Source organism: Sturnira hondurensis, unplaced genomic scaffold, assembly GCF_014824575.4.
Source record: "Sturnira hondurensis isolate 20B ecotype Veracruz unplaced genomic scaffold, ASM1482457v3 Scaffold0001020, whole genome shotgun sequence".
NCBI classification, from domain to species: Eukaryota; Metazoa; Chordata; class Mammalia; order Chiroptera; family Phyllostomidae; genus Sturnira; species Sturnira hondurensis.
Genome location: NW_028073651.1, coordinates 2,202,615 through 2,227,130, shown reverse-complemented (window position 1 = coordinate 2,227,130; position 24,516 = coordinate 2,202,615). Strand labels below are relative to the sequence as shown.

Below are 24,516 nucleotides of genomic sequence, written 5' to 3'. Positions count from 1 at the left end.
ATGGACCGGTACAGCCTGGGGGACGAGGGGGCCCTGCCGTCGAAGGTGCACCTGCCTTTGTTTTCTGAGAGCCAGGGACCCGACTGCAGTGACGCCCTCGGCCAGGACCTGGGGCCCAGCACACGAGACCTGTTCTATGCCAGCCTGAGCGGTGTGGACCTGGACTCTGGCCTCCTGACACCCGACGTGCCCAGCGAGGCCCTGGAGGACAGTGCAGACATGGTGTCACTGCACTCGGGGAAGGACCCGGCGCCTGGGAAGCCGCTGAAGGAGTGTGCACACCCGGAGTCGCAGATGTCCTCACAAGGTAGCGCTGCCCACCTGGGGCCGTGGGCCTGGGGGGTGGGCCGGAAGTTCTGGCGGCCACTGGGGCTGGTGCCGCACAGATTGGTTACAACATTGTGTCTCTTCCACAGGTGAGTAGGGAGAGGTCACTTTTTTCCACTTGGGGATTGTGCCCAACTTCCTGCTCAAGAAAAGTGAACGCTGACATTGGGGAGTACCGTGGCACAGTTTGGGTGTCTGGGGATGTGCCGATGGGTGTGGGGTGGGCCGACCTGTGAGTTCACTGGAGACTTTTCTGTCCACGACTGCGTTTCCGAGGGTCCTCTCACATTTCCAGAAGGAGTGGGGGTCCCGTCCATCTGCTTCTTCTAAACCGCCCCGGCCTCAGCCTCTTCATCCGTCCAGTGGGGGAACACTGACACCCGCTCTTCCTCCCCACATGGTGACAGCAGAAGGAAGCAAAAGGAGAAATGAATGTGAAAGCACTTTGTGGGCTGTAAAGCCCTGGGCAGATGACAATGGGTTTTACCCATATTGTTACCCAAATTGATGTCAGGTCGGTCCATTGATTCATTCCTCAGTCTCTCCTCTGCAGTGGAGGCGCCAAGGGAGAACCAACGGACTCCAAAGGCCTCTGTTAAGTTCCCTGTGGTTGGCCCTCAGGGGCCCCCACAAGATGAATTCAGGTTTTGTTTTCAGCCCTCTCCCTCGGCTCCTAGGTCACGGTGTCTCTGAGATCGGCAGACCTGGTCCGAACGCACAGGTGTGCAGGTGCGTGTGCAGGCACAAGGTCACGTCCGGAGCAGAAGCCCTGCAAACCAGTATGGCTGTTAATTGGAATAAGCCGCTGAAAAAGTGCCCCAAACGCTTGCTTAAAAGACCCAGATTTTATTTATTTAGAGAGTGGGGAAAGAGAAGAAGAGAAGAGAAACATTAATGTGTGGTTGCCTCTCCTGTGTCCCCTACTGTGGGCCTGATCTGCAACCCAGCCCTGGGCCCTGACTGGGAACTGAACCGGCAACCCTTTGGTTCCCAGGCCTGCGCTCAATCCACTGAGCTGCACCAGCCAGGACTAGTAAGCATTTTAAAAAGTAACTTAGCAAGACCAGACTTTCCCCAGAGGGAAGCCTGTTTTCTCTCATTTAAACCGTTGGGCCATCTGAGCACTCATCACAGTAATTCTCACATGAAGAAGACATAGACCAGGCCAGTGAGTGACAGGTGGCCCGCGTGCAGGGGCAAGTTGGGACGTGAGTCTCACCCCTTTCTGCTGTGTCTCTTGTGCTGCATCCCAGCTACGGAGACTTGGCGTCGGGGGTCCTTCATCGCCGCCCCCTCCCATCTCCATCCCTCCCGCCCTTTGGATTCATGGATCCTGCCTCTGCAGCGCCTTCGCTAAGTGGTGATTCCTCAGCTTGCCAGCTCACGAGGCAGCCCGATGCCCCTCGGTGACCAGTGTGAGGGGTAGACAGTCTTCCAGGACCCACCAGTGCCTCCCGGTGCCCACGTGGGGAGTCCGGGAGCCGGAACACAGCAGCGAGCCTGCAGAGTCCCCACGCCCACAACCCTGCCGGCTCCAGTGGTTCTAAATTAGCTTCCTGTGACTCTTCAGTGACCACCCCAACCCTGTTCCTTGGAGCAAGGCAGAAGCATGCCCTCCCTCCTCCGCATGCCGGCCCGCTGGATACTTGAAAACCTCTCCCCTCTGCCACCTGAACATTCCCGGCCCTGGCCCAGTGTCTCTGACGGTGCAACCCCTAAAACACCGTTTTACCCCAGGGCTATGGGAAGCATGGACGATTCAGGTGCACGTGAAGAGGAAAGTAAAAGTGACCCACAGCCCCACCAGTCAGTCCACCCTCTCAGTTTGTTTTCTGAATAAATGTCCGTTTCTCAGACTGGGACCGTTTCATTTAGCTACAGGCTGCTTTCTTCTGAGTGTGGCGTGAACGTCCTCTCAGGTCGTCGGGTATTCTAGAGTTTTACCTCAGACGCTCACGCCCCACTCCATTTAGACCCCAACACAGCGACCCAAAGGCCCTCATGTCAGATAAGAGGTCGTTTCTAACATTTCTCCAGAAAAACAGCGCTGCCATTCACGCCCTGGCAGCTGACTCTGTACGAATCCGCCTTTATGTCCTTAGTTAAAAACCCACGGGGAGCATGGGTCGGGAGAAAGGATTTAGACTTTTCTAAGTTTTGGAGTATGCGTTTCCCGGTGGCCTTTCCGTGAGTGCCGCTGGTGGTGTGGCCGCGAGACCCTGCCTGACCTGGTCACTTCATCCCAGCAGAGCTTCCGGCTGCTGCTGTGGCCACACCGCACGGGGACTGTGCGGCCCCACCGGGTACTTGCTCCCCCTCGCCTGGGCCCAAAGCCTGTTTTCTCTGCAAATAGAGCTGCCACGTGGGGAAGTCCTTGGTCATCTCGCCCAGCCCACTGCGGGTCCGCGTTGTAGCGTGCTGCCGTCTGATTTCCCCGGACATCTGTAACCTACGCTCTCCCCTCTGTCTAGACCTGGGGCTCGGCTCGCTGAAGGTGCCTAAAGAGCCGGAGGAAGGAGGCAGGGCGCCCGCCGGGAGCGCACGGAAAGGGAAGCGGCAGCACAGCTCCCCCCAGAACCCGCTCCTGGACTGCAGCCTCTGCGGGAAGGTGTTCAGCAGCGCCAGCTCGCTCAGCAAGCACTACCTGACGCACAGCCAGGAGAGGAAGCACATTTGCAAGATCTGCAGCAAGGCCTTCAAGCGGCAGGACCACCTGTACGTTGGAGTCTGGTCCCCCACCCCCAGGGCTCTCCAGGGGCCGGGGCACAGTGGCGGGGAGCAGTAAGAGGGGCGCTCCTGGGTGTTGTCCCTGCCTCCCAGACCACCTTGTCCCACCTGCCCTTGGGCTGCCCCACCTCCGTGTTCCCCAGGTGGGTGTCACCTGTGCTTAGCACAGACTCGGCCGCCTCACGCTGCCAGTGCCCTGGGACAGGTCTGGTGCTGCCCTGCAGGGGTCGCCCTCCGGAGCCCCCAGATTCTCACCAGTGAGGAAATTGCTGCTGTGGTTCAAGGGCACGCAGTGGCTCGCCCTGGAGGCAGTTCTGACCCGCAAGGAGTCGGTCTCCCAGAGCTCCCGGCCCCAGTGGGTGTCCGAGGAACACGTCTGGGGTGGACATGGGCGTCTGAAACGCCTGTTTCTAGAACGTGGCCAGGGAACGTTAACTCTGGGTTTTCTTTTTTAACTCTTGATTTTTAAGAAGAGAGCTCATTCTAAGAGTTAGGAGCCGAATGCCCTGTGTTCTCGATGTTTTAGGCATGACGAGCTTTTGTGGCTAGTGAGGGAGGAAAGACGGGCTTTTTCAAACCGAGAGACGTGCATGTGGGCGGTACAGCCCCTTGAGTTTTTACAGCGCTCCCGGCCTCTGCAGAGGGTTCTGACTGATTCATCTTTCGCTTTAGCATCTTGCCCACCCAGCCCTGAAGGAAGGGAAGCCACTGGCTCACATCAGAAATGGGTAACAGTAGGGGCTGGAAGTGGGGTCTCCTGACCCCTTCTCTGCTGCTTCTCAGAGGGAGGCCGCAGATCAGCCTTTGGGAAGGATTTGTGTTTTATAGGACGTACCCCACGTGCCACCTGTATGACTGTGCGCAGTAGGGCTGCTGGGAACCCAGTGGGTGATTTACTCACCTAGTTACATTTATGATACATTAATGTGGACATAAGGATGACGTAAACATAACGCCCTTGTACACATGTATGTTTGCAGAAACTATGGGGACACTCCACTGTTTTCTGGAAAGGTTTTCAGATTGGGCATCTGTAAATGTTTTTCTCTTTGCTCTGGGGGCTCCAGGTTGCTAGCTGGCCCCTTAGAGGAGCCCGAGGATAAGGCAGACCTGCCTTCCTTGAGGACCACCACAAGGAGCACCACCTCAAGAAGCACCGCCACAGGTGCTTCTGTGCCTGTTGTGTGGCTTTTTAAGTTTGCTCCTGTGCCGGTGAACCTCCCAGGAGCACCTAATGTTTTTTGACACGTATTTGCCAGCTGCGCCCAAGCCCTCGGGGTGGGGGGGTGGATGTGACTCTGGAGGCCTGGTGTTCCTGGGGATCCCACTTTGGGAACTGTGGCCTGGCTTCCACTGATCTGTTTTTTCCTCACACGCGGGGCTTCCTTAAGGGTGAGGGACCGGGGCACCCCTTCCAGACTGCTGCCACCCTAGTGGGGGCTGAGTGTGGCTTCGGGCTGGGGGGCCCCCTCGGGGTCCCTTCGGGGAAGGCCCTGGTGGCGTGCCGCTGACCCCCCTTCCCGTGTGTGACCCCAGGACCGGGCACATGCTCACCCACCAGAAGACCAAGCCCTTTGTCTGCATGGAGCAGGGCTGCAGCAAGAGCTACTGCGACTACCGCTCCCTGCGCCGGCACTACGAGGTCCAGCACGGCCTGTGCATCCTGAAGGAAGCCCCCCCGGAGGAGGAGGCCGGCGGGGACCCCCCCCACGCCCAGGAGGCGGCTGGCCTGCTGGGGCCCAGCGGCCTGCGGTCCCTGACGCCCCCGGAAGCCAGGCCCCCCGGCGCCCTCTTGCCCAGCCGGGACCTCCTTCGCTGTATTGTCAGCAGCCTCGTCCACCAGAAGGTCCCCCCCCACTGCACAGCCCCCGCAGGGCCTGCAGACGGCAGTGACACCAGGAACCCTGCCTGTCCCTGCCCGCCTTCCTCGGGGTCCTCCTCCTGCACCCCAACCAGCGCTCCAGCAGCCCCAGGAACCCTGGGCCCTGAGGTTCCTGAGGAGCTTCACCCCCCACAGAAGGAGCCTGTCACCGACGTGTTCACAGCCGCCCTCGCAAGGGGGGCAGAGGACGGTGGCCCTGACCCATCTGAGTCCGAGCCCTGGCTGCTCCAGCTGCCGCCTACCCTGGAGGGCTGGCCTGAGGGAGGCCCCCTGCCCACCTGCCTGCCGCTGTTCCGAGGCCAGGCGGTCTCCTCTGGTTCCCAGCCACCCAACCACAACCTCCCCTGGCTCCGCAACCGGGGCCTGCCGGGCTGCCCCAGGAGCAGAGGGAGCAGTGTGTTCGTGGTCCGAAGGGCCCCTGCAGTGCAGACCCCCGAGGGCCCCGAGTGTGGCCTGGGGCCCAGCAGTGCCTCCCCCGCCAGGGAGCCCTCTCCCGGTGCCGGCTGCAGCCTGGAGGATGTGCTGCCCCTCTCCCCCTCGGGTGACCCCAGACATGCGGGTGGGGAAGACGACTCCTCCTGGGCTTCCAAGGAGAGCAAGTTTGACTGTGACACTGTGCTGTGGCCGAAGCCTGGGGAGCCCAGCCTGCAGGAGGTCCAGCAGCCCGGTGGGCTCCCGGCGTCAGACACCACCCCACTCTTCCGGCAGCTGTTCCTGAAGTCGCAGGAGCCTCTGGTGAGCCACGAGCAGATGCAGGTGCTGCAGATGGTCGCCAAGTCCCAGCGGGTCTTCTCCCACACCCAGGTGGCCGCTGCGTCCTCCCAGCTCCCCACACCGGAGGGCACGCAGGCTGCCCTGACGCCAGGGCCCTGGCCCCAGCAGCCCCTGATGCTGACACCCAGTGCCGACTCTGTCCACGCTGGCCCGGGAAGCCTGGAGCAGGAGGGGTCCCCGGCTCAACAGAGGAAAACCACACCCGCGTGCCCCAGAGCGGCCTCTCCGGGCAGCGTGAAACGGGACTCGAAGGGAGGACCGAAAGGGGCCGCCACTCCACCGTCCCTCACTGTGTCATCTCTGGACCCTCCTGGGAATCCAGACATCTCTCTGGCCAAGCAGTTGAGGCCCACAAAAGGGACTTTGGACCTGGGGGACATCTTCTCCCCCGGCGGCCCACAGCAGACCCAGTCCGGTGGGGACGAGGCCCCAGGAGCTCAAGTCCCCAAGAGGCAGGCCCCCGCTGAGAGCGGTGCTGCACCTGGAGCCTCGAAGGGTGACAAGAGCACGGCCTGCTCCCGGGGCGGAGGCCACAGGCCCTTCTCCAGCAACCCCAGGGCCCAGCGCTTCTCGGGCTTCCGGAAGGAGAAGGCGAAACTGGACACCTGCTGCACAGCCTCTCCCAGCCAGGTGGCCATGGCCTCCTTCTCCTCAGCCGGGCCCCTGGCAGGTCCCCCCCGTGACTCCAAGTCCAAGCTGACGACATTCAACAGAATCCAGGTATCCGTGGCTTTCAGTATAATCCCAGTGCCGCATTTCTGCCACCACTTCCTGCCAGAACCTTTTACCCCCCAAAACCCCCCACGGTCCCGCAGTGCTCCCCTCCCTCCCGGCCCCTGGCGACCCTGAACCAGTCACCTTCAGTCCCTGTGGGTTTGCCAGCTTCCCAAGTCCACCCACGTGGAGGCGGGTCTGTGCTCCGCTCGTGAGGCTGCGTGGTAGTCCTTTGTGCAGGCACGTGCTTTGTTCGCCCCTCCTCAGGTGACTTTGGGGTGGTTTGCACTTCCTGGCCATCCCGAGTAGTGAGCATTGGTGTACATGTCTTTGTGTGGACGTATGTTTTCATTGCTCTCGGGAAATACTTAGGCACGGAATTGCTGGGTCCGAGGGTAACTGTTCGACCACGTGAGGAGCTGCCCCGCTGTTTTCCAAAGCATCCGCTTCACTTTCCTTTCCTGCCCACCGCGTGGGAGGGCTCCGGCTTCCCCACACCCTCCCCAACCCGTGGGGTCTGGTTCGCGTCCTCGCCGTCCTTGTGGGGTGCGGCGGTCTCTCGGCTGGTCTGACCTGCGTTGCTCTGGCGGGGAATGATGTTGAGCATGTGCTTATGGGCCACTGGTGTCTCCTTTTTGGTGTGTTTGTTCAGATAGTTTGCCCATTTTTAGGTTATTTGACTTTTTATTGTTGAGCTGTAAGAGTTCTCTATGTATCCTGACTGTAAGTCCTTACCAGGTATCTGTGACTTTCAACGATCATAGATATCTTTTCACTTTCTTCTTTTTTAAATTTTTTTAAAGATTTTATTTATTTTTTAGAGAGGGGAAAAGAAGGAGAAAGAGGGAGAGAAACATTCATGTATAGTTGCCTCTCATGCGCCCCCTACTGAGGACCTGGCCCTCAACCCAGAATGGGCCCTGACTGGGAATCGAACCAGCAACCCTTTGGTTCCCAGGCTGGCGCTCAGCCACTGAGCCACAGCAGTCAAGGCTCTTTTCACTTTCTTGATGATGTTTTTTAAAGAGCACATGTTTTGATGAACCACCTTGTTATTTTGTTTTTGTGTCATGCAAGGAACCCTTGCCTAATCTCCGGTCACAAAGAATTACATGTGTTTTCTTCCACGAGTCTTAGAGTTTTAGCTCTTGCCAACCTCATCTGGTGTGTGGGCTCAGGCGTATTTCTGTCTGCAGGGCGGAAATATCTACCGGCTCCCCCATCTGATGAAGGAGGAGAACCTGGCAGGTGGATGGTGAGTTCAGAAGGCCCTCTTCTCCCCGCACCGCCCCCTCCTGCCCACCAGGGGGAGTGCAACCCTCGGGAGTCCTCTGGTGGCCGCCAAGGGCCGGGCCTGGGAAAGGGGTTCTGGATGCGTCAGTCCTGAAGAGGCTCGCACCACGCCCTGAAGAATTGGGGTGTCAGCTCCGTGACTTAGGGTTCACCTCTAGCTGTCAGTGGGTCAGACTTGAAAAAAGCAAAGGAGCCAGTGACCGGGCCGAGTCCCACTCTGGCGCTCTTCCCTCCTGCCGTGTCCCCCGCAGCAGCCAGCACCTCGGGGCCCCTGCGGACGGCGCGGAGCTGCGGGGCACCTACGTCTGCAGGAACTGCAGCCAGATGTTTTACACCGAGAAGGGGCTGAGCAGCCACATGTGCTTCCACAGCGACCAGTGGCCGTCGCCTCGAGGGAAGCAGGAGCAGCAGGTGAAGGACGCACGCAGCAGGCCCTGTGCTCCCTGGGTCTCTGCCAGGCTTTGGGGCGTCAGTGCCTGGGTGCCATTTCTCTCGAGGTGGAGGTGTCTTCCATCGTGGGGGCGCAGGGAGGCCTGGGGTGGGGCAGGCTCAGCTGTTGTGCTCCCTGCCGGCTGTGTCCCCTCAAGAGCGGCCTTTTCTCTGCCTGCAGGTGTTTGGTGCAGAGTTTTGCAAGCCAACAAGACAGGTGCTGAGGCCAGAGGGGGATGGGCAGAGTCCCCCAGGAGTCCAGCAGTCCTTGGACAGCGCGGCCCCTTTGGAGATGCCCACGTCGGTGCCTGTGGCTGCAGCACACCGAGCCCTGGGCGGCACGGCCAAGGTGGGTGCTGGGCGGTGCCCTTCCTGCAGGTGGAGGCGGTGGGAGAAGCCCAAACAAACGCCCCCAAACATCCTGCCTCCAGAAGAGCTGGGTTTGCATGTTCACCCATCCATTCATTCACTCAGCATCCGCTGAGCTTCCTCTGTGCCCAGCCCTGTGCTGACGGTTCTGGGGACCCCAGGGGACCATGACACCCTCTTCCTGCCCTCCTGGGGCTCCGAGGCCAGCATAGTAGATAGACCTGTCCCCAGACAGTGGTGACCCAGAATGGGCAGGGCTGGGGGCAGGGAGACATTAGAGGGAGCTGGGGAAGCCCTGAGGGGGCGACAGAGACCCAGCCTGAGGAGGTCAGGGAGGACTTCCAGGAGGAGGGGGTGCTGGAGCTGAGACCTGGAGGACGAGAAGGAATAAGAGTGGCAGAGAGGAGGGGAGACTGTGTGCAGGTGAGAGAGAACACGGTGAGTTCAGGCAGTCAGTCTTCAGCCTGTACTAAAGGATCCTGCCCGGGACAGTGCAAGCTGGACTTGGGGACAGGGAGCGTGGACCCCGTTGCTGGTCTCACAGGAGCTGCTGTCATTTGGAGGGGAACCAGTTTTCATTTGGTCACCCTGGTACACTGTGTCTCTGGCCCCTGCCGTGTAAATGTCGGTACTAACAACGGAAAGTGGCCTCGCAAGTTTCCCAGGGCCTCTGCTTGGAGTGTGGGTGCACAGGGAGGCTCGGGCCTCGAACGCCACAGGCACTAGGGCTGGGGTCCGGCCCAAGGTGGGGCCCTGCCCGGCCTCCCTTCCCGAGGGTCCTGAGCACAGATGCTTGGGTGTGTGTGCGTGTCATGCTTCCCTCTGTCCCCATGGTCCGTTCCCCTCTCCTTCCCTCGTGCCATCTTGAAGACTGAGCTGAGTGGCAGGTGGCTCCAGGCAACCCCTCTGCACTCTCTTCTTCCCCAGGGACAGGACAAGGACGTGGAAGAGAGAGACGGCAGGGAGAGCAGCCAGCACAGGAAGCGCAAGAAGCGCCCGCAGTCCCAGGCCTTGTTTTTCCCGCCACCCCACTGCACGTTCGGGGAGCCGGGCCTGGGGAGGTGCCGCCAGAGCTACCTGCGGGCCCCCGTGTTCCTGGTGGACCGCCTGCTGCAGGGGCTGTTCCAGTGCCCCCCCTACACGCCGCCCCCAATGCTCAGCCCCATCCGGGAGGGCTCCGGGCTGTACTTCAGCACCCTCTGCGTCGCGTCCGGGCGGGCCGGTCCTGACAAGCTGCTCAGCACCGCGCTGGGTGAGTGGGCCTCGTGCGGCGGCCTCCCTCACAGCGTCCGGTCCGGAGTCTCTCCCTCCTGTGGCCCTGGCCCCGTGGCTCTTATAAGTGTCCCCGGGGCCAACTGTGACCAGCAGCCTTCCCGGGTGTCAGAGTTTTTCAGCCAGAAAGAAGCCACAGAGGCCGTTGAGCCTGACCACCCTCTGCCTGCCCTCCCACGTAGCTGCCCAAATGGCTTCAGTGAGACCCACTTTACACGCCGCGTGATGAGTCATCGCCTCCAGTGCGCGATGTTTCTCGGTGTGCTTACAGGGCTGCGCGCTCCTCGCTCAGTCCGCTGGACGGCGTTTTTGCCACCCCCAGATGCAGCACCGTCACACCCCCGTCGCCCCAGTCTCCCCAGCAGCCTCGGAAACTGCCGGTCTGCTTCCTCTGCTCGGTGCTGGTTCTGGACATTTTGCATGAGTCAGGTCACCCGTGGCCTTTGGTGTCTGGTTTCGTCACCTAGTGCGGTATCATCCCGCCCTGCTGTCATGTGGATCGGAGCCCCCTCCTCCGTTCGGCTGGGCGGCATCCCGTAGTCCGGGCAGACGTTGTTCTCTGTGTCCGCCCCTCAGGAGATGAGCCTTTAGGTGCCTTCCCGTTCCAGGCTACGGAAACCAGGCTGCTGCGGACACTCCTGTCCAGGTTTTCACGTGGATATTTGTTGGTATTTCTCCTGGGCAGGTACCCAGGGGTGGGGTTGCTGGGCCTTCTGGCAACTCCGGTATCCAAAAGACGAGGGCTGGGTTTGACCCCCACAGTGCTTCACGGGGGTTCTGGTTTCTCCGCAGCCCCATCTCAGCGGCTCGTGGGCCGTATCTCCTGCCCATTCACGTCTGTAGTTGGACCTCGCTTCAGTCATTATACTTCTCTAACCCCAGAGCTTTTGTTTGGTTCGGTTTTTAAAAAATAATTTGTTTCTTAATGGTATTCTGTCTTTGATGAGACATTAGCATCCTACCTTCCTTTAATCCTTGGAGCGTGAGAGCTGGGGGGAGAGGGAGCCCCGCCCCCTTGGCCCGCTCTGGGTAGAGGCTGTCACTGGCCAGGGGCCAGGAGGGCGGGAGTCCTGCTCAGGTGTCACTGACTCTATTTTATGAAGATTTCATTAGTTTTCTCAGGTGTGTGTTTCCTAAGATGCTTAAAATGTTTCTCGCGTGCCTAGGACAACTTCCAGAGACTTGAACTGACTGTCTTTTAAGTATAATTTTTATCAGTTAATTTGTTGTTTGAGTTCCTTACTGTACTTTTCCAGAAGTCCTGTCCACCTTCCATGCAGTCTTTTTTTTTAATTTATTTTATTACAGTAAGAACAGTGGACATGAGATCTGCCCTTTTACACGTTTTATACAAACGTGGAAGTGTGTGAGACAGCGTGGGGACCCTGGGTGCGGCGTGGGGACCCTGGGTGCGGCGTGGGGACCCTACATGCGGCGTGGGGACCCTGGGTGCCGTTGCCCAGTGCGCCTCGAGAGCTCATCAGTCTTGCTCACTTGAAGCGTCAACGCCCGTTGGTTAGTGGCTCCCCGTTGCCCAGTCCCTCAGGCCCTGCAAACCACCATCCACCCTTCTGTCGTGGGGATGTGACCATTTCAGGGCCTCCACGTAAGTGGGATCACCCAGTGTATGTCTTCCTGGGACCGGCTTAGTCGCTTAGCACGGTGTCCTCGGGGCTGGTCTGCCTCCTTGGTGTGGCAGGGTTTCCCTTTCCCAGGCGGAGTGGCATCCGCTGTGGGAACACGCCACGCCCTCTCTGCCGGCTCTCCGGCACGGTCACTGCCTCATCCCCCATCCTGGCTGTCGTGCACGGTGCTGCAGGGAGCACAGCGGGGAGTGCGGCCTTGAGACCCCGGCTTCAGTTCTGCCGGGTGAATACCCTGACGTGAGGCTGCCAGGTCACGTGGTAGCCCCCTCTGTAAGTTTCTGAGGACGTTTGTGCCGTGCGGCCTTCGAGAGCCTGCCCTCAGCTGCTCCAGGAGGGCAGGAAGAAGGGGCCCTGGGTCACTTCTCATCAGTCTTCTTGAGGCTCTTCGTGGTGTGTGTTCCAGATCGAAAGGATGACGCATTCGGCATCTGTGTGGTGAAGGACGACACCAAGATCAGCATTGAACCGTGAGTCCGCACAGACGAGGGCCCGGAGAGTCCTCCCAAAGCAGGTGGCTTTCACGCTCCTGGCGCCCAGGGTCGGCTGTGCCCAAGGTCCCCTGGGTCACTGGAGGTCTGGGGGTGGCTGCGGGCCTCCCCAGGAGACAGGTGGCGGATTTCTCCAGGTCCACGTGAAAGGTTCCCCCAACGTTCCTCTGCCCGGACATGCCCTAGTGGGGCCCATGGGGGAGAATGCCTGTGGCCCAGGGGTTCCAGGTCGAATTGTCGAGGGCGCGTCTGTGTATGGCCTCGTTTCAGACACATCAACTTAGGGAGCCGCTTTCAGGCCGAGATCCCAGAGCTGCAGGACAGGTCGCTGGCGGGCATCGATGGACACGTGGCCTCTCTGGTCTGGAAGCCGTGGGGAGACATGACGACCAACCTGGAAACGCAGGACAGAGGTGGCTGGGACCTCCGGCCAAATTCCCTGTCCCCCCCCCCCCCCGCCCCAGGAGTCTCTCTTCCCACTTCTCCGCTTGTCCATGAACCAGTGTCCCCTGGGGGTGGGGACAAGCTCAGTCCAGAGTTGCTTCTCCCAGGCCGCTGTCCCCTGTCCCCACCTCTCTGCTGACGTGGTGGCTGGCCAGGCCGTCCTTCCTCCCTGTCCGTCCCTTTCCTCGACCTGCTTTTAGCAGAAGCGTGAGGGAGATGGTGACAAGGAGTGCCTTCCCTGGCTGTCTCCACGGGTGGGGGGGCCTCCTCCCCGGCCCTGGCTGACCCGTCCTCCTCCCCCTTGCACCCTGCGGGGCCGCTCTCCTGCACAGTGACGGAGCTCTGCAACGTGGCCTGCTCCAGCGTCGTGCCGGGAGGGGGCACCAACCTGGAGCTGGCCCTGCACTGCCTGCACGAGGCGCAGGGCAACGTCCAGGTGAGGGAGCCGGGCGGCGCGCAGGGGCGCTCCCCGCTGTCCTGCGCTGGGGCTGCAGGTACCTGCGGCGCCCCTTCTGCGTGGGGAGCGGAGGGGGGTGCAGCTGTGAAAACGAAGGGAGGCCACCCATCCTTCCCCCGTGGCTCTGGGACTGGTGTGGCCCTCGAACACCAGAGGGGAATGGGCGGCCCCGGGCTCAGTGAAGTGGCTGTTTATCGAGGCAACCGGGGGCCCAGGCCCCTGTGAGATCCCAGGGGCTGTGGGGGCAGCTGAGGGGAGCCCGTGGACCCGGCTCAGGTCCCGTGTTGACCTAGTTTATTTACCGAGCTTTCGCTTTTTGACCCAAAACCCACAGTGGCAGCGCCTGGGGCAGGAGAAACGCCTCCGCCTTGTCCAAAGGACCCTCCTCACGATCCTAAGCTTTAGGGAATAAATGAAAGTCCCACTCAGAGGAGCAGGAGAGGAGGTTAAGTTAGCAACTTAGGGACCCAGGAGGCGGCAGTTCTGCTTTTTCTCAAGCTGGGAGGGGTGGCTGGCACGCGGGAGGTGCTCAGCAGGGCATCGCCTCGTTATTGGGTCTCGCTGAGCTGCTGGTGCCGTGGCCCCGGGGCAGGGCGGGCTCGGTCCAGCGCCTGGCGTACGACTCTGATGGCGCTGTCTGGAAATACCTAACGTCTGAGGGAAAGGGCCCCACGTTTCTCTTTGCCCTGGGCCCTGCCGGCGACACACCGGTCCTGACTGGGTTGCGCTGGTGAGCAGGACAAAATCCCTCTCTTCGTGGGGCTCACATTGTAGGAGAGTCAAACGGGAAATACATTTTTAACATCATTAGACAGTGATTAGCGCTTCGAGGAAAACACAGAGTGGCCACAGGCAAGGGCAGCGGCCCTGAAAATGCTGGTCCCTGGAGGAATAAGGGGCTTGTGCCAGAACGAGTCCCTGCACCGGCCCCTCACGAGGAAAGTCTGGCTACGGAACAGTGGTGTCTGCTGCCCCCAAGAGTGTGCCTGGTGATGTAGTCAGCGCGCCCACAGCCGGAGACCAGCTGGTGGCCGCGGACCAGCCCTGCTTGGAGCAGCCCTGGGACGGGGAGGACTTGAGTGGCCTTTGAGTGAATGAGCCCGCAGAGGCGGGCCTCTCACCCTCACCTCTGCTCCCCCAGCGAGTAGCCGGCCTCTCCTCTTGTTCCAGGTCGCCCTGGAGACGCTCTTACTCCGGGGACCCCAGAAGCCGCAGACTCACCCGCTCACCGACTACCGCTACACAGGTAACTGGAGCCAGGTGCCGAGTGGTTGCCCCGCCCCCGCGAGATCCCCGTTCGCCAGTCAGCCTGGATGGCACACTCTGCTTGTACCTCTTGGGGGCTTCGCCTGCCTTTCCAGACGGGCCTGTCATGGGAAACTCGGGGGACTGGGGGGTGGCGCTAAATTCTTCTGGTTGGGTCCTACCTTCCCCTTTCCCAGTACTTCCCCCATGGGCTCTGCCCAGCAGGGAGGGCGATGCTACCAGGGGGTGGAGGTGGCTGGGTCAGCAGTGGAGGGCGGCGGCCCTGGAGTCAGGAGGCTGCCCCCGACTTTGGCTAGTCGGCCAGGGGAAGCCCAGATGCTGCGGCAGTAAATTGGGCACGGTCCCCTCCTGCTGAGGTTTTTGTGAGGGTTGTAGGGTTGAGGGGTACACAGGGCTCAGCAGGATGCTCGGCACATTCCCGGTGCTCAGAGCCGGCAGTCGAAACAGGAGGGCGGTCTGCGGTTCAGTCTCGGAGGCTGGGCTGCCGGAGGAGAAGCACCGTCCCCCTCCTGGCCGTGTCCCCACAGGCTCGGACATCTGGACGCCCGTGGAGAAGCGGCTCTTTAAGAAGGCATTCTGTGCCCACAAGAAGGACTTCTACCTGATACACAAGACGGTAAGGCGTGCCCGGGCCTTGCTCGGCTGAGCCAGCCCGCTAGGCAGAAGGGCCGGCCGGGGCCACACGCTGCTCGCGTGTGATGGTTCACAGTTTTAAAGAGACGTGGTTGTGGGCGACTCCAGGGAGTCCTGCTTCTGGTCCATAGCTCTGCCTGGCAGTGCCCGGAGGCACTCCTCTGCCTGCGCAGATCTCTCACCGACGCGCGTGCAGTAGGATGTCACGCTGCACATGATGTCCTGCTGATTTTTTTCCTTTTTAACGTGGGGGACACAAACTGCATATAATCAAAGTGTAAGATTTGATGTTTTGACACATGCGTGTCCCTGTAAAACCATCTCCACAGAATGCATCCGTCACCCCCCAAACTTCCCCCTGCCCCTGGGGTCCCTCTCCAGCTCCTTGTCTTCACCTGATCATGGACTTCTGGGCGGTTCCCGGTTACCAGCGATGGTACGCACAGCCGCCGCCAACAGTGACCTGCCCGCCTCCTCGCTGGCACATTACTGGTTTGTTTTCCGTGGGGGTGTAAACACCTGGGAGCAGAACAAGTGGATGTCCCGGTGGGCGTGCGGTCAGCGTTTAAAGAAACCACCAAACTGTTCTCTGAAGCAGCTGTGCCACGCACATTCCCACCATCGGGACACGAGAGTCCAGCTGTTTCGCAGACTCACCGACACTGGAAACGGCCGGGCCTTTCAGGGTCACCCACTCTAGTGGGTCTGCCATGGGGTCACATTGCAACGAGCCGATTTTCCTTTCGTGGACCGGCTTTTGGTGTCACGGCTAAGAAGTCTCTGCCTAAACCACAGTCCCAAAGACTCCCTGTGTTTTCTTCTCAGAGTTGTGTGACTTCAGGGTTACCATCTATATTCATGGCCTCCCTGGTCGTGGCAGGCTGGGTTCTATCTGTTAAAATTTCGTTTAGCGTGTTTCATCTGTGTTCACGAAAGATCCGGGTCCGCGGCTTCCTTCCTCACGGTGTCTTTGTCTGGCTGTGGAGCCCGCTGTTGTCGGCCTCACGGGCAGTTCTGGGAAGCATTTCCCCCTCGTCCATGTTTTGGAACATGGTGCTTAGAATTGCTTTTATTTCTTCTTAACCGTTTGTCAGTGAAGCCACCTAAGCCTGGAGTTTTCTCTGTGGAAAGGTTTTTAACAACTAATTCAGTTCATTTCATTGATACGGGGCTGCTCAGGGTCATTATCTTCTGGAGTGAACGTTGGCAGTACGTGTCTCCAGGAATCGGTGGGTTTCTTCCGAGTTGTCCAGTGTTGCACTGTGGGGTCCCTAATATTCTCACGTTGCCCTTTCTGTATCTGCAGATGATAGCGATTCTGCCTGTCTCACTTCTCATATTGGTGAAGTAACTTTTTAAAAAATATTTTATTTATTTAAATTTTAGAGGGGAAGGGAAGGAGAGAGGGAGAGAATATCAATGTGTGGTTGCCTCTGTGGGTCCCCTGCTGGGAACTGGCCTGCAACCCAGGCATGTGCCCTGACTGGGAATCGAACCGTGATCCTCTGGTTCGAAGGCCCACGCTCCATCCACTGAGCTACACCAGTCAGGGTGTGATTTAACTTTTTACTTTAATCCTTCTGGCTAAAGGTTTATCTGTTTTTTCCTCCAAGAACTCGCTTTTGGTTTTGCTGATCGTTTCCTAGTTAAGTGGTTTCTGCTACGTTATCGTGTGCTTTCTTCTGGTTGCTTTGGGTTTAATTTGCTCTTTTTTCTTTTTCTAAAAGTGGAAGCTGCGGTCACTGATTTGAGACCCTCCTTCTTCCTAATATAGGTGTTTGTGCTATAACTTTCCTTCAAAGTACCGCTTTGACCAGTTTTCCTACGTTGGGTTTTCATTTTTATACAGGCTAGAATACTTTTTTATTTTCTTTGACCTGTGAATTATGTAGAAGCATGTGATTTAGTATCTAAGTATTCGAAGCTTTTCCAGAGTTCTTTTTAAATTTAATTTATGTATTTTTGGAGAGAGGGGAAGGGATGTAGAAAGAGAGGAAGAAAAACGTTGATGTACAAGAAATACATTAATCAGTTCCCTCCCACACGCCTCCAAATGGGGACCTGGCCCACAATTCAGGCATGTGCCCTGACCAGGAATCAAACCGGTGACCCTTCGGTTCATGGGCCGGTACTCAATCCACTGAGCCACACCAGCCAGGACTACAGTTCTTATGTTATTCATACTCTATTTAGTGTCACTGAGTTCAAAGAAACACTTTGCATGAGTTGAATCCCTTTAAATGTATGGAACCCTTGTTTCGGCCCAGAACGTGGTCTGCATCTTGGGAAGTTTCTGAGCACACTCATGGTGGACTTCACTGCTGTTGGGTGGAGCTCTGTAAATGTCAGGTCAAGTTGAAGGTGGCCAACGCCATGGCTCAGGTCTTCCACACACTCCTGCCGCATGTCCCAGCACTTACTCAGAATGGGATAGTCAAGTACTTGACTGTGTTTATGGATGTCTGTTTTTCCTTGCAGTTGTCATTTTTTGCTTCATATATTCTGAAGCTCTGACTTCAACGCATAAACATTTAGAGTTATTTTTTTAAGATTTTATTTATTAATCTTTAGAGGGGAAGGAGAAAAGGAGAGAAATATCAATGTATGGTTGCCTCTCGTGCATCCCCTGCTGGGAACTGGCCTGCAACCCAGGCATGTACCCTGACTGGGAATCAAACCACGATCCTCTGGTTCGCAGGCCTGCACTCAATCCACTGAGCCACACCAGCCAGGGCACATTTAGAGTTCTTACTTCCTCTTGATTAGTTGACCCTTCAGTCACGATGAAGCAATTTTCTTCATCCCTGGGATCGCTCTCTGCTGGGTCTCCTTTTTCGGACATTAATAGAGTAGCCACTCCAGCCTTCTTCTGATTGGTGTTAGCGTGACTCATGTCTTTCCTCCTCTGACTTTTAACCTGTTTGCGTCTTTATATTTAAAGTGCATTTTTGTGGGGAGGGTGTGGGGTGTTGCTTTTTATAGGGAATGTTCAGCCTTTTCATTGGGGCTTGTGTATCATTTACATTTAATGTGATCATTGAGATGTTTCGGCTTAAGTCTGTCATTTGTTGTTTGTTCCGATTGTCCAATTTGTTCTTTATTTCCCCTTTCCACTTTTTCTGCCTTCTTTTGGGTTAATATAGTAAATATTAGAATTCTGTCTTATATCCTTTGTTGGTTTATTGGCTGTAACTCTTCATTTTACTGCTCTTGTGGTTGCTTTAGGGTTTATTCAGTGCCTCATTAACTTATCACAGTCTAGCCCCAGCTGGGTAATGTTGGCCCAGTGAGCCAAGGTTGCAGGTTCAATCCCCAGTCAGGGCACATATAAGAATCAACCAGTGAATGCATAAAAATACAGAACAATAAATTGATGTTTTTCTCTGTCTCGCTTTCTAAAATAAAATCAATCAACCAATAAGTAAACAAACAAACAAAAAACTTTCCTTCAGTCTGCCTTCAAGGGATTTGACAGCACTTCATATGCCGCATGAAAGCCTTGTAGTAGCTACTTCTGTCTCTCTTCCCGGCCTTCATACTGTGTGGTTATGCATTTTATTTTACATGTCATAAACCTCACGATACAGTGCTATTATTTTTGCATAAACAGTCATTTGTGGTTTTTTTAAACATTTTTTAAAGATTTTATTTATTTATTTTTAGAGGGGAAAGGAAAGAGAGACAGAGAAATATCAATGTATGGTTGCCTCTGGTGTGTCCCCTGCTGGAAACTGGCCTGCAACCCAGGCATGTGCCCTGACTGGGAATCGAACTGCAATCGTGTGGTTCGCAGGCCCACACTCAATCCACTGAGCTACACCAGCCAGGGCAACAGTCATTTGTTTTTTATCGAGATCTAAATAATAAGTCTTTTAATTGATTCTGTGAGAGAGAAACATCGCTTTGTTGTTCCACTCAGTTATGCATCCATTCATTGGTTGATTCTTGTATCTGCCCTGACCGGGGATTGAACCTGCAGCCTTGGCTTATTGGGCCAATGCTCTAACCCACTGAGCCACCCTAGGCCAGGACAGTAATAAATCTTACACATTTACCCATGTGGTTATCATTTTCATTGTTCTGCATTCCTTTGCATAGATCTGTATTTCCCTCTGGCAACATTTTCCCGAAGCAAATCAGTGTAAATCATTTAACATTTCTTGTAGTGCAGGCTTGCTAACAATGAATTATTTCAGCTTTAAGAGTATATCTTAGAGAGTATTTTACCCCCTGGATGGTATAGCTCAGTGGATTGAGCGTGGGCCTGTGAAGCAAAGGGTCGCCGGTTCGATTCCCAGTCAGGGCACATGCCTGGGTTGCAGGCCAGGTCCCCAGTAGGGGACACATGAGAGGCAACCACATACTGATGTTTCTCTCCCACTCTTTCCCCTTCCCTTCCCCTCTCTCTATAAATAAATAAAATATTTTTTTAAAAAGTATTTTGCTTTCATTTCTGAAAGATATCTTTAAGTATAGAATTCTACTTTGACAATTGTTTTTCTCTAAGTAGCTTAAAGATGTTGCTTTATTTTCTTTTTGCTTTTATTTCCAACAATAAATGCCTTTATTTTCTCATTTTTGTTCTCTGTCTGTGTAACATGGCTTTTTTCTGGGGCTGACTGTTGTTAGGAATTTCTCATTAGCACTGGCTTTGAGCAATTTTATTGTAACAAAAATTTGGAGTAGTTTTCTTCATTTTTTTCTTGTGCTTGGGATTCATGGGGCTTCTTGGACCTGTCGGTTTATAGCTTCGTTAAATTTGGGGAAACTCCACCCATTGCTTCCTCAGCTCTTCTTTGGGTCCCTCCCTTCTCCTCCGAAGACTCCACTTAGGCGTGTGTTCGGCCTCCAGCAGTTGTCCCACAGCCCGCAGCTTCCCGATACTCAGTTTTGCTAATTCTCTTTCCTCTGCATGTTCATTTTGAATGGTTTCCATTTTTGTGTCTTCAAGTTTGCTAATCTTACCTTCTGCAGCGACTAATCTGGCATTGATCTCATGTAGTGTGGCTTTCATCTCCAGAAGTTCTGTATGGGTCTTTGTTAAATCCTCCATGTCTCTACTTGACTTTTTAAACATGTATTGTACAGTTACGTTAACTTTTAAGGTCCTTCCCTGCCAGTTCTAACAATTGTCTTTATTCTGGGTTGACTCCAATGGACTGATTTTCTCCCCATTTTCAAGTCACATTTTCCATTTTGCATGCCTAGTAATTTTACATTGGATTCCAGACGTGGCGCATTTTACCTTGTTGGTGCTGGATATTTTTGCATTTCAATAAATATTCTGGAACAATTCTGTCACATACCTACTTGAAAACGACTTTTTTTTCCTTTTGCGTATTGCTTCTGGAATTTTTCAGGTGGGACCAGAGCAGCTTCTTGTCCAGAATTAATTGTTCTTCGTTACCGGGGCAGGGTCCTCCTCAGGACACTGTCAGCGCGCCCGTGATTCAGGAGGTTTTCCACCCTGGCTGGTGGGAAGAGGCTCTGTTCCTAGCCCTGTGTGGGCGATGGGCACCTTTTCCCCTGGTCCTCTGGGCGGCTCTTCACCCCACTCCAGTCATCTCCTCCTGTGCATGTGCTGCTCGGCGCTTGGCTGACGCTTCAGGGGAAATCTCTCAAGATTTCTGGAGTTTTTCTCCGTGCAGCTCTCTCTACTGCTTTACCCCATCCTGTCTGTGGACTCGTGCCACCTTGGTCCCCTCAGACGCCCGGCGCCACCTCTCCTCTGGAAGCCTGCCGGCCTCTCCCTGGATGCCCTCCCTGGGCCGCGGCCTGGACGTGCTCTCAAGGTAGTCGGTTGGACGGTGGTGCTTTAGTTTCTTTCTCACTAAACAGTTTTGTGGACCAGTGCCTAGTGTCTTACCAGCCACTGTTTCATGTCTTCTGACTGTTCCTTATCACTGGTTTTAGATGGTTCCTGTCGTCCCACCGTGTTTGGCAACAGGGTCCAAGTTTTTTCTAACCTAGGGTATTTCTGAGGCAAGGATGTCCTGTTTTGAATGCAAACAAAGCTGAAAAAAATGCACAAGGAGAAAGTATCTTCTGAAGTGCTGAAGTGGCCAGTTTCATTTTCCTGAGAAGTTTTCCTTCTAGAACAATGAAACCTTTCCATTCTGTCTGGTCTTTCCAGAAGTGATTGATAATGAGACCACTTCTTAGTGGGGGGAGGAGCACGTGTTGGGGTCCGAATACCCCAGGATCAAAGCGTGCCACCCAAACCTCCCCCTCCCCGCACCGTGGGCCACTTCCCCCATGGGGCTCTGCCCAGCTCCTACTGAGGCTGTGCGGTGTCCACTGCATGAGAGCGTTTGCTTTCATTAGTCCTGGTTGGCAAGCAGTGGCCTCAGGCATGATGTCACAGCGAGCATCCTGTATTGTCCTTCGTGTGCGCCTCCCCACAGGGAAGGGTTCTCAGATGGCCTTGCTGCCCAGGTCTTGGCTCCAGTGGCCTCACTCTGAAGCCCGCGTGCCCCGAGAGGACTCCGTGGTGCTCTGCCCCTGAGCGAGCGGGCGGGGCTGCCCACAGTCAGTGTCCGTGTTCCTTCACTAGATCCAGACGAAGACGGTAGCCCAGTGTGTTGAGTATTATTACATCTGGAAAAAAATGATCAAGTTTGACTGCGGCCGAGCCCCGGGGCTGGAGAAAAGGCTCAAGAGAGAGCCGGATGAAGCTGACAGGACGGAGGCAAAGGTAGAGGGGCGTGGGGGTCAGCAGTTTCGTGCTGAGCTGGGTGCCCACTGCCCAGCCCAGCGGGGGGCTGGGAGGCATGCCCACGTGAAGGGTTGCCCTGCAGTGGACATCTGGGCCCTGGATCCCGGGGCCTCCTTTGTCAGGGGGTGGCGGTCAGCAGCCTCTTGGGGTTTCTGCCTCCTCTGCAGGTCACTGGCAGCCCCCGAGAGAGATCCAGCCACCGCCCAACCCCTGAGTTAAAGATGAAGACCAAGGGTTACAGGAGGGAGTCGGTCCTGATCTCCAGCCCCAACACAGGCCCCAAGCGGACCCCTGAGCTGCCCGGGAGCGCTGAGGGCCAGAGTGTTTTCCCCTGCAGAGAGTGCGAGAGGTACTACCTGCCCCCTGCCCCGCACCCCCCCTCCCCCCGCGCACTCACACCACCTCCCTGGGACGGGAGCCCACCCTGCTCTGAGCCCTGCACCCTCTGGTGCCTCCGCAGGGTGTTTGACAAGATTAAGAGCCGAAATGCCCACATGAAGCGGCACCGGCTTCAGGACCACGTGGAGCCCATCGTCAGGGTGAAGTGGCCAGCAAAGCCCTTCCAGCTGAAGGAGGAGGAGGAGGAGGAGGAAGGGGCTGACATCGGCCCCCTGCAGTGGTGATTCTCGAGCAGAGGGCTAGTGAGGGCGAGGCCGCACTCAGGGTGGGGACTTTCAGCCCTGTGGTGTCTCCCTTCGCCCCTTCCAAGACATTGGGGCACCCCTCTGCCTTCCCCGTCCTCACCGTCCCCTCGGGGAAGCATGCCGTCATCAGACAGCTGCGGAGCCCCTGTCGGCTGCGCCAGAGGCCCGGCCTCTTCAGGGCAACAGTCTCTCCCCTTCTCTCAGTCCCACTCCTGGAGCAGGGAGGCCGGGGAGGGGACAAGTGTGACCTGCCTGGCTCTCCAACCTGCCCCTCGGTTTGGGGCTTGGGCTCCACTGTTAGGTAAGGCCAAGATGTAGAGAATCAGTGGGGGTACCTTCAGACGGCCGCACGCTGGCGCCTCAGTCCCTAGTCTTGCAATGACTTGTACATTGTTGGGTTGTTTTTTTGTACGTGTCGACTTATAAATCTTATTAAATTGGGTTCTTGAGCAGCTGTCCTCTGGCTTCCCTGACCGTTTTATCCAACAGAGGCTTTTGAGTCCCTGCCGCTGGGCGGAGCCCCAGAGCCGAGCCAGCTGAGCCCCTGCGCTGGAGGAGCTGGGGCCCCACACGTTCCCTCTGCGCACATTCCCACTGTGCACACAGGCGCTTGTACGTGCCGGACAGGGCCCGATCCACAGGACTGGGACACAGGAACACAACGGGGACAAGTCCCTCTCCCCGTTCAGCTTGCATTTTAGGAGCGGGAAGGCAGCAGAAATAAATAAGCAGAAAGATTTCAGATACTGCTTGTAGGTGTGCTTTGTGCCACAGGCAGGCGGCATAGGCTTGAGCAGTGAGGCCATTGGCAGTTCCAGCGGCTCTGCCGTGGAATCCGGCACTGTCAGGAGTGGCCAGCCTCCACACATTGGCTGCAGCTGTGGCAAGAATCAACTCTTCCCACACAGAGAGGAGAGCCTGTCCCTGCTCGACGAGTGTCCTTTTCAAGAGTGAGGAGAGCTTGTAGCTGTCCCCAGCAGCGCACCTCTCGTGTCTCAGCAGCCAGAACTGTAGCCCGTGCTTATTTCTAAACTGCTCCCCAGGTGTTGGTGGGAAGGGCCCACGGTTACCCTGGGCACTCAGCACTGGTCTCTGGGATGGGGAGCCCCGCGTGCTGCCTCAAGGCTGCTGCTGGAACTCCATTTGCCAGGAAAAGAGGAGGAGGCAGAAATGGCTATGGGGTAGGCAGAGCGCCACAAAGAGTCACAAGGAAAATACAGTAGGTGGCCAAGTCCTAGGGAGTGACCAGGGTGTGGCAGTCAGTGTTAGGTGGGCAGCCAGGGAGGCTGAGGTTCGGGCTCTAGGCCGCAGCAAGGCACAGTAGAGCGCAGAGGGCGCAGGGAACTGGCGGAGGGTGTTTAAAACCACCTCACGGGCTGCAGCGTGGAGGCGGTAAGATTGGAAGCCTGGAGAGCAGGTAGCAGGCCCTGAGGTAGGATGACAGTGGCCTCAGCTGGGGCCAGGGATGCGCCTTAGAAGCAGACTCAGACATGCTGACGGGTCACTGGTCTGGGGAAAGAACAGATTGAGGCCGGTGGGGGAGGTTTGGGCTTGAGCCGCTGAGTCGGTGCCGTCAACTCGGATGGGGGAGAAGGACACTTCCGAGGCCTGACCGCATCGAGCGTGACTGTGACTGTGTCTTTAATAGTCCGGGCTGTGTTCTGAAGGACTGGTAGGGAGAGCAAGTTAGAGGACAGTGTCCGGAGGTTTCACAAGGGGTCACACGGAGCTCAGTAAATGCGAGAGGTAGGGCAGTGGGGCAGGGACAGAGGAGGGACAGAGGCGGAAGTGGAGTTTAAAGAAGTTGGGGCGTTGTGGTTGAGAGAAAGGCCTCAGCTATCTGGTGCCCTGAACTCACCTCCTGGCTCCTTCCCCTTTGTGACCTTGGGTAAGGCACCTTCCCTCACTTTCCCTGCTTGGGGCCTCAGTGTTCTCACTATGTAAAATGGGGCGGAAAGTGCCTACCCGCCACATATCTGTTAATAAGCAAATGTAAATTAAGTAGTCAGCACGATGCATTATGGGAACTAGTGGCCACTGTTTTCCTGAGCACTCAGGCTATGCTTTGAGCGTTTGGGTTCCACCCAAAATCACAAGTCAAAGCTCCACGTCTCTCCAAACTGAAAGGCGGGCTCCAAAGGGTTGGGTGGCATTAGTTGTCTGTTGCCACTTAACAGATGACCCCAAAATGTAACCGCAGCAGACAAATGGGTGCTTTTATAATAGTGCTGCCTAGACAGACACGGAACTGAAACCCTCTGTGATGACCCCAACGTACCCCCACCTGGCCTGCCGTCAGGGGACGGTGGCAGCCACAGGTAGGTGGTCCAGGAGAGGCTCTGCGTGTCCAAACAGTTGTGCAAAGGTTTCTTCTACCCTGCCCCCTCAGCCAAGCCCCATCTGCACCCCCACCCCCCAGATAGCAGTTTTCTCAAC

General features: G+C 56.7%; 1 protein-coding gene across 1 annotated transcript; it reads left to right on the top strand.

Annotated features, from left to right (window-relative positions):
• On the top strand, window positions 1-22,538 carry ZNF541 (zinc finger protein 541). The gene is made up of 15 exons (XM_037059566.1): window positions 1-307; window positions 2,799-3,042; window positions 4,591-6,430; window positions 7,621-7,679; window positions 7,969-8,128; window positions 8,328-8,495; window positions 9,443-9,767; window positions 11,837-11,900; window positions 12,192-12,334; window positions 12,698-12,801; window positions 13,993-14,068; window positions 14,616-14,704; window positions 21,275-21,415; window positions 21,604-21,785; window positions 21,897-22,538. The coding sequence occupies exons 1-15, from the start codon at window positions 1-3 to the stop codon at window positions 22,057-22,059; spliced, it is 4,065 nt and encodes a 1,354-aa protein (XP_036915461.1). The 3' UTR covers window positions 22,060-22,538.
• Window positions 22,539-24,516: the final 1,978 nt, after the last annotated feature.